At 35.5% G+C, this 15,449-nt stretch overlaps 1 protein-coding gene across 1 annotated transcript; it reads right to left on the reverse strand.

The window, feature by feature from the left end:
- Nucleotides 1-10,581: 10,581 nt before the first annotated feature.
- Nucleotides 10,582-13,079, reverse strand: LOC113310137. Its single transcript, XM_026558721.1, has 2 exons — nucleotides 11,115-13,079; nucleotides 10,582-10,940 (listed from the first exon to the last, which is right to left on the reverse strand). The coding sequence occupies exon 1, from the start codon at nucleotides 12,647-12,649 to the stop codon at nucleotides 11,135-11,137; it is 1,515 nt and encodes a 504-aa protein (XP_026414506.1). The 5' UTR covers nucleotides 12,650-13,079; the 3' UTR covers nucleotides 10,582-10,940; nucleotides 11,115-11,134.
- Between the last annotated feature and the right edge of the window lie 2,370 nt (nucleotides 13,080-15,449).

Genomic DNA, 15,449 nt, shown 5'->3' on the forward strand with positions numbered 1-15,449 from the left:
CACTAGATACTACTAAATACCCACACACATACGATACGGGCACCCCTGTACACATAACACCCGGTTTATGGATTTATACACTAATGTGCGAACACACTATATATGCTTATATCCAAACATGGTTACATTCTCAACTCTTTATTTCAATCATTGAAACATTCTTCTATAATGACAATAGTCGTTTTCACACACTATTAGCATCAAAGCAATTTTCAAGATATTGAAATAATCATTATCGAAACATTCCAAGTCTTACACAAATGATTGTATCACACAAACCATGTAAGATGTTACTCGGAAATTTTCTCATGATATAAGATGACTTGGTCGAAGCGAAAGCTTACCAACACATATTTCGAGAAATATGTAAGCGAGATATACTCAGCTTGAAATCTCAAATGTGTATAGAAAAAACTATATCTTAACACGACTTATGTCTCAGTATAGGAGATAGTAGAAATAGAATTTCCAAGTGATAGATGAGTTCAAGTCTCCACATACATTTTGTCGAAGAAGTTCCACAAGCTCCCCTTAGTATTTCTTCGTCTTCAAATGATGAAATCTGTAAAATCTAAGCTCAACTACACTATCTATATCCTAGTCCGAGACATCTATTAATAGGCTAGAAATCAAGACTTATAGTTTTGATCACTAACATTGACAAACATGCTTGAGATAGCAACGCATGCGAGTTTGACCGAGCAGTGCTCTAACAAGAGCAGGCAAACACGCTAAGACCTCATAAGTCTGTGTTTGTAGCAATTTTATTCTATGCACAGAAGTGCTATGTTTATAAACTTACCTCCAGTCTTCGATGACTCGAATTACTTATGGTGGAAAATTGCTATGCGTGCCTTTCTTTAAGTGCGTGATTTTCAATCATGGGTTCGTGTTGTAAATGGCTAAAATCCCCCATTAGTTACAGTAGACGGTGTAACTGTTGCAAAAGATATTGGTGAGTATGATCTTGTCGAGATTCTTGCCACAAAGAAAAATTCTGACAGATTAAATGCTATCATCCATGCCATTACCCCAGATCTTCAGCACCATGTGACTACGTGCACTCGGTCTAAAGATTCTTGGGATATCTTAGAAACCGTATTTGAATGGAATACCTCCGAGAAAGAAGTTAGGCTTCAAGACCTAAATTCTGGTTGGGAAAATCTTCGTATGGCTGATGAAGAGTCATTCGATGAGTTCAATCACAAAGTGTCTAAAATTGTTAATGCATATTTTGCAATGGGTAAGACTATTCATGAAAAGGACTCGTGATGAAAGTTCTCAGATTGCTACCATCTAGATATGGTTCTAAGAAACATGCCATCGTTGAGGGAAATAACCTTGATACACTTTCCATAAATACACTTGTTGGAAAGTTAAAGATCTTTGATCACAAGCATTCATCCGAAGATGGAAAGGATATTGCTTTCAAAGCACAAAAGAAAACTAAACTACTTGATAAAAGTAAAAGTGTTGGCAACTCTGTAGATGATCCTATTGAGACTGAATCATCAAATTAAGATCTTGACAACTCAGTTTTTTTTATCACAAGACAGTTTAGAGATCTTCTTTTGAAGAGAAGTAAACGATTCACCAGAGATAAACCTAGATCATCCGTTAAGCCCCATCATCATGTTCCTGCTTAAAACAGGGATATTGTCGACACTGATGATGAGGATATGCCACATTGCTTCAAGTGTAAAGGTTTTGGTCATTTTGCCAATGAATTTCCAAATCGGAGAAAATACACTGGGAACAAAGGTCTTGCCGCAACTCTTGATGAAACGTCTTATCACTATGATTCGACCGAAGAAAAATCAAGTGTTGCACTCCTTGGTGAAAATATTAATTTTGATAACTGTAGCAATACTCACATCAACCTTGATATTTTTCCTGGAGAAATCACATCGACCACATTGGAGGATGAAATGGATTTTTCTATGACTAATGAAAACTCCATCTCACATGTTTCAGGTACTTCACTTTGTTTAACAGCATGTTCGGCTATGGTGCCTGAACCATCCTCCACATTAACATGTTCTTATTGTACTGTTAAGGGTCATGAACTCTCTAATTGTTTCAAGTACAAACATAAAGTAAGATATGTCAAAAAACTGCAACAGAGAGCTAATCGATTAACAAACAATCTCAAACTTGTTCTAAAGTCAAACCATCTGAGGCGGGTTTTTTTAACTCTTCTCCTAAGAAGTTGATTTATAAGGAAAAAGTTGGATCACTACAGAAAAGAACTAGGTCTAAAGGACCTATAAAAGGGGATGTTGAGAATTCCGTGCAGGAACCATGTGGTGGACAGATTATTGTTCACCGCAATACATTCTAATTGTGTTGAAAGTACATCTTGTCTCATGTGCCCGTATTTCGAAAAGAGACAAGAATAGTGCACTGTTGGGCTATAGGATCAGAAACTATTCTAGTTTGATTTTTGAATTTTGTTTTCTGAATTTATGTTTATTCTTTTTCATATCGTTAAATAATGGTATTGAAAAAGATTTCTCAGTATTTTAATAAAAAAAGGAGGTCAAAATCGACATTCCTACCCTTTTTAGGGATGCTTATGTTGGTCGTACGTGAACCCCATTGCCTTGTATATAGGTTCCGTAACCATACTTTCTTTTCCTTCTCTGAAACTCTTTTCATCAAAAAGTTGCTTGTGGAGCTATTGTTTTTTGTGTTTTTTTTCTTTTACAAATTCGATATTTTAATTGTATGGAGACTCCAAGCAACATCTCTTCTGATGGAAAAGATTTTAATATAATTATTAAGCCATCAGTCATGAAGGAAAAAGACAAATCTCATTCCTCTACAACTTTGAAGAGAAAAAGGAAGAATATTAATAAACCAAGGGCTAACACCTCAAATCTTCAGAAGTTTTATGTTGTTCTTGAAAAGTTAAAAGAAGCAAGGATGGAGATTCAGCAAATAAAGGCTATTGTTCTAAGATTTCTTGAAATTCAGAAGGCCCTGATTCGACAAACAGTCAAGAAGGTTTGTTGGAATTGACTCCTTTATTCATGAACCTTATGTTCCAATGTCTGTTGACGACAAGGAGTTCGGGGACGATAAAGAATTTTACAAGAATCTTAATGTCTAAGAAACTTCTTATGAGAATTTATTCTTATGTTTAAGAAGGATATCTAGGGTTTGGAATAACATTTATTTTTATTTTTGTGATTACACATAATTATTTCAACGATTTTCATCTTGCAATGTTTTTAAATTTATTTATTTAAATTCTAAAGTTATTTGGAAGATGATTTTTGCAGTATTTAATCTTTTTGATTTCATATATTGCAATTTCCTATGAGATATATATGTGTTTATGTTTGTGAATTGTGCTTACTCATGTATGCTCAAAAGTTAAGTCTATTGTGACTTTATGCAAATATTGATGAAAGATAGAATGAAATTTTGAAAAATTCTGCAGTATTGATCTTTTCCTGATCCACTTTTATGTGAAAGTACTGTATGGCTCAGTAAGTTTTCTTCTGTTGAGTTTTTCCAATTAAATTAATCAATAAGATCTTCTTGTGATTAATTTATTCGAGTTTACTGGATACAAATCCATGTGATTTGTTAATGTCCAAAAAATTCTTTTTTTCTTGTAAAAGTAAGGTCGCTCATGTTGTTCTCTTGGAAACGAGTTTAAATAGGGGAGAGTTCTTAGTTGAACTTGTGCCTAATTGCCATATCTTTTCGGGGAGTGCGGCTGCGGAATATTGTAGGAGTTATCTTGTATCTTTATAAACTCCTTGATGAAACACTAAGTTTCGACTATGTGTATCTTTATAAACTCCTTGATGAATACACTAAGTTTACTGGATACAAATCCATGTGATTTGTTAATGTCCAAAAAAATTCTTATTTTCTTGTAAAAGTAAGGTCGCTCATGTTATTCTCTTGGGAATGAGTTTAAATGGGGGAGAGTTCTTAATTGAACTTATGCCTAATTGCCATATCTTTGTGGGGAGTGCGGCTGCAGAATATTGCAGGAGTTATCTTATATCTTTATAAACTCCTTGATGAATACACTAAGTTTCAAATATGTGAAATCATCGAAACAAAGTTGATATGTTCTATTTTAGTCATGAAATATCTTTTTGAAAATTTCATTATGATCCCGTAGTTTTCGTACCTTGCCAATTTATACTGACAAAAAGGGGGAGAATTATTTGGTAATTCACACTACCTACATATGGTTTACGAATGATTGAAAACATTTGTTTTATTATTGTTATGGCTAAGAATATTCAACAACAATGATGCTAAGTTGAACACGTTCGGAATCGCTGGAGTACTTGGATTAACGAAGAATTCAAGGAAGCATGATGGATGAGAAGCTACAAATTTTATTTATTTTATAATCCATATGTATTGATAGTTTTGTCACTAAAATTGACAAAGGGGGAGATTGTTAGAGCACTGCACGGTCGAAATCGCAAGCGTTGCTATCTCAAGCTTGTTCATCAAGTTTAGTTAATCAAAAATATATACTTGATTTCTAGTCTACTTATAGCTATGTCTCAGATTAGGATAGAACGTGTAGTTGAGCTTTAGACTTCACGGCGTTCACCAATTGAAGAAGAAGATCTATTGAGGAGCTTGGAGGACCTTCATCAACAAAAATTATGTGAAGACTAAAACTTATCTATCACTCATAAGTCTATTCTATTCTCTCTTCTAATGAGACTAAGTCGTATAACTATATAGTATTTTACATTATACACATTTGATATTTCGAGCCAAGTTTATCTCGCTTATTTATTTCTCGAAATATATGTTAGAAGCTTTTTGCTTTAGCTATGTTCATCGTACTAAATATTAAGTCAAAAGATGATCATGTGTAAATTACCTTGAACATCTTATATGATTTGTGTGAGACAGTCATTTGATGTTAGCTTGGGAAGTTTCGTATTGATCATTCGATCACTTGAAAAGTACTTGAAGCTAATGATATCTGTGAGACTACCATTGTCGTCTTCCAAGGATGTTTCAATGATTGAAACAAGATTTTAGAACAAGTACCCATGTCTAGATACAACACGGTATGCATACCTAGTATGCAAATTGTATTGTGATGATTCAGGTCCAGAACTCTTGTTTGCGTACCTAGTATGCGAACGGATTTATCTGAGAAGGTCTGGAACTCTTGTTTGAGTACCTCGTATGCGAATGGGTTTACCTGAGTTTGGTCTGGAACAGTTGTTCGCGAACCAGGTTTGCGAACGGCTTGACTAGACCAAGGTCTGGAGCTACTGTTCGCGTACCTAGTTTTCGAACACAATGGTGAAGTTCTAAAATCGGTTATGTATGATTCTCATACTCATGAACTAAAACATTTATGATTTAAGGAATGAAAATTAACTTTGCAAACCGTGTTAATGTTCATGAATTGATTCTTGTATAAGTACTTTGTACGATTACGAATCAAACCGATTTCGATTCAATTTTTCATATATATTTCTATAAGATAGTGAACAATTGAAAAACTCTATTTGGAACAAAATTAGATTCATTTGATTATCTATCATGATTGATTGATCTTCATATTTTATCTAGAAGTGTTATATGAATACGACTAAGACAAAAGTGTTCATATGACTAACTTCGGCTAACTGTTATTGAGACAACTCAATATCTAAATATAAGTATGGTAACCCATATCTAAATATAATTATATTTCATTTGTGTGTAACAAGATAAGTCCATCTAACAGTGGAGATTGATTGGTTAATTTCTAAGCATACTTAGCTTGAATCTTAATCAGGAGAACGGTGAATATTGAATGCTTCGTTACTAAGCTATCTTAGCTCTGATTGAAAGCAACCTTGATTTGAAAGACTATATAAGGGAGAACTCTAGCAACTGGAAAACCTAATCCTGGCACTTTATTGTGTCCTAGTTGCAAACTAGAGTCGATTCTCCTTTAACCTAGGTTTTCCAAAACCATTATTAGGTTAACAACTTGAAGACTTCATTTGGGATTCCTGAAGCCAGATCCAACTATTTTCTCTGTAGTTGCGTATTCTGATCTTACTTGTTCTAACATATTGATTTTTATCTTCTCTAAGATTTACTCGAGATTTATCTCCGATAGGTAAGATATAAAAAGTAATCACAACAGTTCTTCGTCTCAGACTCTTGTGATTCCGCAATAACTTCTTTTGTTAATCAGTTAGGTTATTGTGAGGTGGCTAATATTTCTAGGCTGCTCTTCGGGAGTTATAAGACCGTATTATTAGTTGGTTCCTATTCACCTTGATATTTGTATCAAAAGACGGAACAAACAGAATAAAGGATAGACATATCTGTGGGAGATATATTTGTTTATAAGTCTTCGACTTTGGGTCGTAGCAACTCTTAGTTGTGGGTGAGATCAGCTAAGGGAATCAAGTGCGCAGAATCCGGCATGGTTCTAGAGGCGTAAGGAACACGACTGTACCTTAATCGATGTGAGACTTGGTTAGGGCTCAACTACATTCCATTCCAAAGTTAACTTGTAGTAGGCTAGAGTCCGTAGCGGCTTAATACAATGTGGTGTTCAAATTTTGACTAGGTCCCGGGATTTTTCTACATTTGCGGTTTCCTCGTTAAAATTTTTTCTGGTGTCTGTGTTATTTCTTTTCCGCATTATATTTGTTTTTATAATTGAAATATCATAGTGCGTAGTTCAATCAGTTGATAAGTCTGACCTTGATTGTTGGATAGAACTTGATTGACACTTGGGCATTGGTCTTTACTGTCCAAGTTATTTCTCATATCAATGAGGCTCGCAGATTTCTATCTGTTTGATTTGCTGATTGTATTGAGAAAGATATAAAAACTCTTTGATATAATTCCTGATTAAGTCTCACTTTAAGTTGGTTCTCTCGGAATTAAATTGGAGTTTAGTCCATACAGATTGTCGAACTAATTATTGGGTGTGGTCGTTATATCCCCGCTTTTTCAGTATATACTCGTTGCATTAACCCTTCCCCTTTTTCCTTTAGACTACTTCAAGGTGAAGTTAGGTTTTTGCTAACCCAAAGTCCTCCCAACCCCCCAATGATGATAAGCTCTGCAGTTACAACCTTATCACACATACTTGTGTATTGGGTTCTGTTATTCAAAACGGATCTTGGTTATAGAGTTGCTACAATGACGAATGCTAATTCTTAATGGATCAATAATGTGGAAGGACAATTGTCCGACATCCATAATTTCTGCATAATTAACTTAAATACAATATGGAGTTGCCACTCCACTCATTGCTAATTGGATTTGAGTTGGATGTCTGCAGACTTTAATAAATATATAAATATGATTCATGCTTTATTTTATCAAGTCATGCTCTAACACCTGTAAAAGCACTTGGACTCATTTCCCTATGAGAAAATATAATAACTTCACGAGCCTTGCTATTCCTTCGGCTATTATGGTCTGTCCGGTAATTCCAGATTTCTTAGAAATCCGTACTAACTAAAATTCTCATTTTAGTTAAAATTACATAAATAACACAAAACTTTGTTGAGTTTTAATGTTGGCGTTCTAAGCTCCCATTTTATCGTTTTTTTTTTTTGTTTTTTTTTGTAATTGAATTACTTACTTAATCATCCTAAACAACTTAGAAGTGTGGTCTTTCAATATGATGGTCCTGCTGTCAGGTTTCCTTCCTAATCCAAAGCTAGAAACTGCAGTGCTATCTATCAGGTTAAGTTTCCGGAGCATAGTTGTGTATCTTCATTTCTCCAAATACTTTCCAAAGTTTTATCCAAACCACCTTCTTCATTTACCATACTGAGTGAAAGAAACTTGGGATAGTATCATTAATGAATCCCATAATTTATCATTTTTCAGTCTTAACTCAAACACTGTTCTTTTTATATATGATTGCATCTGGACTCGGCATAACCCTAAGGTAAGCTAACAACATTTACGCATTTCGGGTATTTACTGAATGCTGATTTTGATATACATATGTTTAATTACATTGGATGATAAAATTCTAAATGGATTTTTCCAACCTCGCATCACAAGAGTTTCAAATGACCATTACACAAGGCATATTAACAGGCTCAATCCTGATTTTAATATGTGGTCTTTGTGATCCAATCAGACTTTATCTCGTTAGTCGTTTAATCTCTCAACTTGTTATCTTCAATATCTCTCAATCTCCAGGTCTTGGACCTGAAATCCTTGGCCTTATCATTGCTTCTTACTCCAGAACTCGCGTTTTCCACGTGTCGGGATGTTATTTGTCTTGTCTTATGCTCTGTTAAGTCATTATCTTCATCGTGCTCGAGGTGAGGACGTAATACTCGATCTCGACGTGAGATCTTCTTAGCTCCGAGCTCCAGAACACTCTAGTTGTCATTTGTCGTAGATACTATAGTTTGTCATCTACGTTTTTAAATTCTCGCATCAGGATTTTTTCTATATATATTATTATATTAACATTGCTTTTCATTTAGACGATATTAGTGTTACCTTTAAAATTATTATTTTTTGTAGAAAGTAGCGACCAACGATGACTTAGTGCTTCCTTTTGGTTTTTTCTCTTACCATTGCTAGTAGTTAAAAGTAGGTTTGCTGCTATATATACTAGCTATTGTAGTTTTCAAAGAGAATGCATGCTTGTTGTTCATACTTTTCGATTTTTGCTAGTAGTTAACGGTTTCAAACTATTATAGACACTAGTGCTAGCTTAGTAAAAAGTAGGTTTTAAATTTTAAGTCTTGTCCTTTATTATTAAGAGCTTTAATCTTATTAGCAATCTGTCTTAGCGTATTGTGGTTACTAACATTCATCAATTTTAAATTTCGTCTTATTGTTTTTCTTAGATAGTTATCTTTATAATGATTGTAGTTATTTTATCTATATGTGTAATTCTCCTATTCATGGAAAAATGACAGCTCTTGTGAAACAATATGATGTTGAAATCAATGTTGGATGTATTGTTTTGGTCCGGTTTTACGATTCGAGACTCAACTACTTGTAATTTTTTGGAGATACATTTGTCACATTTTAAGTCCTTGATTGCAAAAAAAGTCTATTCTGACACTCTGACTTTCCAAAAGGATGATTCCTTTGTCTTGCATAAGTTATTGTGACACTTGCGTCAATCTTGTTATTGGTAGAAGGGCTCAGGACCATATATTGATAGTTTTATCACGAGTGAAGACATTCACCCTCCACAACTTGCTTATGGACATACATATTACCAACATTAGAAAACATCACATTGGATATCGATGGAAACGAAGAATTTTTATGACTTTGAAGATTTTATGAATGTAATTTTTCTATTTTATGTAATTATAATCTTGTTTTAGTTTTCTGGACCTTACGCGATGCACTCTTTTTCGTTTGTCAAGATTTTACGGCAATGGGGTTTACTTGATAAGGTTTTAATGAGGGAACATATGTGGGTCCAAGTTTTTAACTTTACACCTTATGTATTTCTTTTGAAACGGGTGATTCGGCTTACATATTAGGCATGTCCCTGTCTAGGAAAACTTACAATGCCTTAGTCCGAATTACTTAGCCGATTTTTAATACAAGTTGATTGATTCTCAAAAAAGAAGAAGAATTACATGCATGCGGAAAATTAAGGATATAATGCGTTTTAGTTTAGGTGGAAGGAAAATACAATCAACTTTTTGATGCATTAGAAATGATGACTTTTTATATGAGCATTGTTTTTTCTTTTTTGGAAGTTAGACATCTTATAAAACCGAGAAAAAATTACATAGAGGTAGCATATCTGTTGGTTGTCCTTATTTCAGGTACAAGGCCTAAAATATGGGAATCCTCCACCAGATTCTGCTCCCTAGTGTTTCAAACAAAAACAACATCTGAAAATAGAGACTGTCTATCAAAAACAAGTAAAAAAAAAGAAGATAGCTTGTCATTGCAATCTTGTGTATATCTCGTTGTCTTGCCTCCTTTGCCAATCTATCTGCAACTTTATTACCCTTCCTATGCTTAAATAAAACCCAAAAAATTATAACAGGTCTTTAAAGTTCTTATTGCTTCATGAATTGCCTGATTCCTCCATTGAACTGTGTTACTACTCCATGTGGCAAAAATGATAATTCTCTAGCAACCCCCTTCAATCTAAAAGTCTCGAAGATTCATGTCCTTCGCCTATTTTGTTGCTTCCAAGAGAGTTCGAGTTTCGCCCCTTCATCTAGTTGGGACAGCTGGTATATGAGTATTGTTGATTGGACGAAATATTTTGGTGTATTTATATATATATTTTGTGTATGAGAAATATTGTGATTATTTATTTATTTACTCAATAATGTATTTAGGAAGGCTATTCATTTAGCTCCTTTGTCTAAGTCGGGATCGAAAAAAATTATTCATTTGGCGAGGTTAGACTGTATGTTACATGTTATCGCGTACTTAATGGCTCGCTAGAGTTCTCGTTGTGGCTTACTTAATGGCTCGGTAGAGTTCTCATTGTGGATCGAGTCCTAGAGCTCTGTTTTACATAATGGCTCGGTAGAGTTCTCATTGTGGATCGAGTCCTAGAGCTCTGTTTTACATAAATAGGAATTTGCTTTTTGGAAACACTTTTGACAGACATAAAAAAAAACACTTGCAATAGCCAATAACATATTGCTTTTAGTCCACAACTATCCAGATAGTTTTCACAATGGCACCAGCATTACACCAAGACTCCTAGAAACCGTAAATCAACCACACAGCTTTTACTGTAACACCAACGTTATAACAAGATTTCTCCAGATCCTATTTCAACCATGAGCTGATAAAATGATTATGACAACATTCTTCGCGACTACGGAGAAGGATATCAGACTAAGCCTAAACAAGAACGGACAATTTTAGGATAGATGGTCGAGAACTGCAATAAGGTTGCAGCCAAACATTACCTATTAACTTCAAACATGAACCTCAGGCACGTTACCAGTAAAAAGCTGACCAGATGTATAACAGAAAACAAATACACCAATCAGTAATGGTTGCAATATGATACAGGGGTATGCAGAAAGAAATAAAAACTTACCTTTCATTTCATAGATTTGGTTTTAACTTACAGCTGTAGTAAACTATGAAATTAAATTTAAAAAAGAAGAGGTGGACACCCTTACATTTCCAGGTAATGTGCATGTCAACTTAAAAGCAGGTCATTGGCTCCTAGGTGAGGGCGCAGGCATACATGAACCTCATGTTCTTCTGATCCCTCATGGTGTTTTGGCACCATAATGTCGAGCATAGTTCCCGTCTCGTCATAGTATGCCTCCAGGTTAGCATCCTCTGGAATTCGAGTAGGAAGAGGTATTTCCCTTACAAATTCTCCTGGGGGACAATGCTCCGGAAAAGGATCAGAGAGCTTAAATGTCCTGTCATGCTTCTTGATGAATGGCATGCGAGCTGTACTGACACTTGATATCTTTACAATGCCGTGAGTGAGTGTATTCCTCCAAGTAACTTTCACCCTCTGCAAATCTGCAAAAGGCATGCTAATAATGATCAAGTACCCTTCTTCATCCTCGTAAATAGTTTTCGCAGCTGTCACAGGTCCATACACATTTTTCATTACCCCACTAAAGTCGTTCAACCAATGCGGCTCAATTGGGTGAATCTCCATTTCACTGGCTCTATCTGGGTGGGGGTTTATCGGCAAACAACAGTCATCATCATTTCCATGTGCGAAAAAATCCTTTCTCCGTTTGTTGCAGACAGGTGAAAGATCCATTCCATCACCATTAACATGATTTGATGGTTGAGTTGACAAATTTAAACCAGACCCATTAAGCAATCTCTTTGCGTTGGGTTGTGAGGTGGTGGCCTTCAGTGGAGGTGGTGGCCTCTCAAGCTCAAACTCTGTGTTTGGAAGGTTCCTCCATGAACCAAAATCACTTGCTTCAGCTGGGATTGCAAAGTTCAAATCTCGACCCGTGAGCTCTATCCACCTCTTTCGTTCTTCCTCGTCAAGAATCATGAGGTTTGGAGCATGAACAACCTCAATCCCGTGCACACACTGAGGGTTCGAGAGTCCCCTATAATGTTTCCGCTGCATTCTGTGAGATCTCACAAAACCTTTGTCCACACTAAAGGGAAATGGACGCTCCCCTTGTCTTGAATGCCCATTCATATAGCTTCTCAGCTGCATCTTACCCAATGCATTTTCTGGCCTTTCCTTAAACACCCACATGTACATATTTTCCATGTCATGCTGAACCAAGAAAACATCAAGTTGGAGATCTGATTTGTCAAAACCAGAAACCCCACTACTATCCCTCATAACCTTGCCCTTGGACTTTTCATTCAGTACAGGCTTAAAGTAAAAGTTGAAGAAAAACCAGGCACCCCAGATGCTATCAACCCGCTTTGCACATTTCCTCCCTACCTTAGACAAACTGAGAAGTGACTCAGTCTTGTAAATTTGAGGACCCAAACCGCCATCAAATGTATCTGAATCAGGGTTCCATGATTGTGGAGGTGGACTTCGTTCGGCTGACAACGGAAGATTGATATCCGGAGGTCGCGAAAGAATATTCTGCGTATGCCTATTCATCTCTAAGTCAAAATCCTCATGAGAAGCACCACAAGAATCCATGGACAGCAGTGTGGATGGGTGATGATTTTCCATGGAAAGACTTGTGAGCAGAGCTTCACCCATTAGGTTTTCTCAATTTGCAATCTTCACCAAGTTGTATTACCCCCAAACTTATTCTTCCAGGTGAAGAAACATATATTTATAGGTAACGAAAATACCCAGAAACAGAGTGCCAAGAATAAGAAATTTCAGAACTTCGATTACAATAATTCCTATACAATTAAAGGAATCCAAGATCTTCTAGTTGTTACAGATAAAAGTAGGAATCAAACACCTCAAATTAATAAACATATCTAAGTAAATTGAGACAAACAAAACCCTAAAAATTATAATCTAAGAACCCTAAAAATGAAAATTGGAACAGTAGATCAACTCAATGGATACAAAAATTACCTTAGGGCTTGAGAACTTATTAATCAATCAATCCTCGTCTTTTCCATCTCTAAGAAGAAAGAAAAAAAAGAAGAAAAAGAATCAGAAGAATGAGACACCGAGTAATAGAAGAGAGAGAGAAGGGAAACGGTAACGTATGGGGGAAATAAATTGATGAACTCCGTTCATAGACGTTACGTTTGACGGATATTTGGACGGTAATGAGCTAACAGTCACGAGATATGCAAGCGGCGTTAACGTTAAATAAACGATAACCGTGATATTTTTGTTTTCTTTCGTATCTTTCTCTGCTGTTACCAAGTCAGTCAAGTCAAAATAATCGTCGAAGTCATACATACGGGCGTGTGCGAAATTCAGTCTCTCTCCAAAAATACAAAGCCCACACTGAAGCCCATTATAAGGCCCGGATTTGCTTAATGGTCTTACTTAAGCCCAAAAAAAGGTGTAAATTTTTTTTATTTTGGCTTCCCTTCTCCCATCTTTATCTTCGAATGTTATCGAAATCCTTCCGGTAATCTTCAAATTTGAAGAATGAATTGAGAATCTTCAAAACAAAAAACTAGCAGCAATAATTCACTTAAATTTTCACCTTTTTTTTCCCGAAAAAGAGTGCAAGCCTCAAATATATTTATCATAAAATTCCAACTCAAGATTTGGAACAGATACAGGAATGACTCAAAAGTATCTAACAGTTATAACAGTTTCAAACATACTATAAGGACATACATACAAGTTAACCCATAGTCCTAGGACCTAATTTGACAACAAAACCCTGTCAATCCTAACTGATTCAGAGGTAAGACAAGTTTAAACGGTCTTGGTTTGAAAAAATGTAACACTTCCAAGCCATTAAACAAATATAAAATCAATAGAGATGTTAGGATCCATAAATTCAACCGTTTCTCAAGTTTTTTTTTTTTTTTTACAATCATAGTAAAACATGTGACATATGTCGAAAATTAGTGCATCTTCTGCATCTTACTGAGTGGAGTTATCTTTCATAATCTTAGCATGATACTTAATTTAATCTTAGCCGAAGAGTGTTCTCCTTGGTCCCACCAAGGACGCTGAGGCGGTCAGGCCACGCCGGCGGGTTATGATGGCCGCAGCACTCATGGTCGTTTTAGGTGGCATGCTCACCATCAGGGCGGATTAAAACCCCGCCCGAACATACCTTAAACCCAATGGCAATACGGGATCAAAAAGATTATATTATACTTAATTTAATATTTTCTAGAATTTTCTAAGTCTACTTCTGTTTTTTGGTTTATTTTCTAGTTTGATTGTTTTCCTTTTTCTAGTCTTTTGAAACCTATATAAGGGTCTGGCGTTGTAGTTTTTATTCACACCGATTACTACTACTAGTTTATGAGAATTATCTTTCAGTATTATTTCTTCTTAATTCCTTGATTCTTGTCTTTGATTATCATAGCATTATTTGTGTTATGGTATCAGAGCAGGGTTGAGTGAAACCTGTTCGATAAAAATCTTGAAAGAGAAGTCTAGTTTTTTATTTGTCTAAAATGAGAAATCTGTTCTTGTTTATTTTTTTGTGAAGATGAATAGTAGTAATTCTGCTCAAGCTTGTGTGGAGAAACTTGTAGGTAATAACTACAAGTATTGGAGTCTTTGTATGGAAGCTTATCTGCAAGGTCAAGATTTGTGGGATCTTGTTTGTGGAGATGAAGTTATGCCTGCAGAAATTCAAGAGGATGTTGAAGCAGTTGTTGCTAACGAGAATGCCGAAACGCAAAAGAAGTGGAAGATAAAGTGCGGAAAAGCTTTGTATGCTTTGAGGACATCAATCAGTAAGGATTATATTGATCATGTTCGTAATGAGACGCCGCCACAAAAAATTTGGAATGATCTTAAAAGGTTAAATATAAAGAAGGATATCGCCAAACTACAATTTCTTGAGAACGAGCTTGCAACATTAAGTCAAGAAAGTATGATCTCTGATTTGTTTTTGAAAGTTAAAAATCTTTGTTATGAAATTTCAGAACTAGATGAGAAGGAGCCAATCAGTGAAGCTCGAATGCGGCGTCATATCATTCGTTGTTTGAGAAAGGAATTCATTCCTTTTATTTCTTCTGTACAAGGGTGGACAACTCAACCATCTATCATTGAGTTAGAAAATCTTCTTTCTAACCAGGAAGCATTAATGAATCAAATGTCAGAAAAGCATAGCTCAGAAGATGTACTTTTTATCAAAGAGAAGAACAAAATTGTTCAATGTTTCAAGTGTGGAAAGCCTAATCACGTAGCAAAATTTTGTCGTACAAAACCTGAAGAATGGCTTGAATGCACTAGGTGTGGAAGACGAGGTCACAATCAACAAAAATGTTTTGCAAAACTTGGAGATGAAAAAGCAAATACAGTTCATGAGAAGCAAGAAGATAACCGAAAGTGGGAGCAATGTTTTTCAATGGAAGTTGCTGATGTGAAAGAAACTAAGAAGTCGAGTAATACG

The sequence above is a fragment of the Papaver somniferum genome, chromosome 9, assembly GCF_003573695.1.
Source record: "Papaver somniferum cultivar HN1 chromosome 9, ASM357369v1, whole genome shotgun sequence".
Classification (NCBI taxonomy): domain Eukaryota; kingdom Viridiplantae; phylum Streptophyta; class Magnoliopsida; order Ranunculales; family Papaveraceae; genus Papaver; species Papaver somniferum.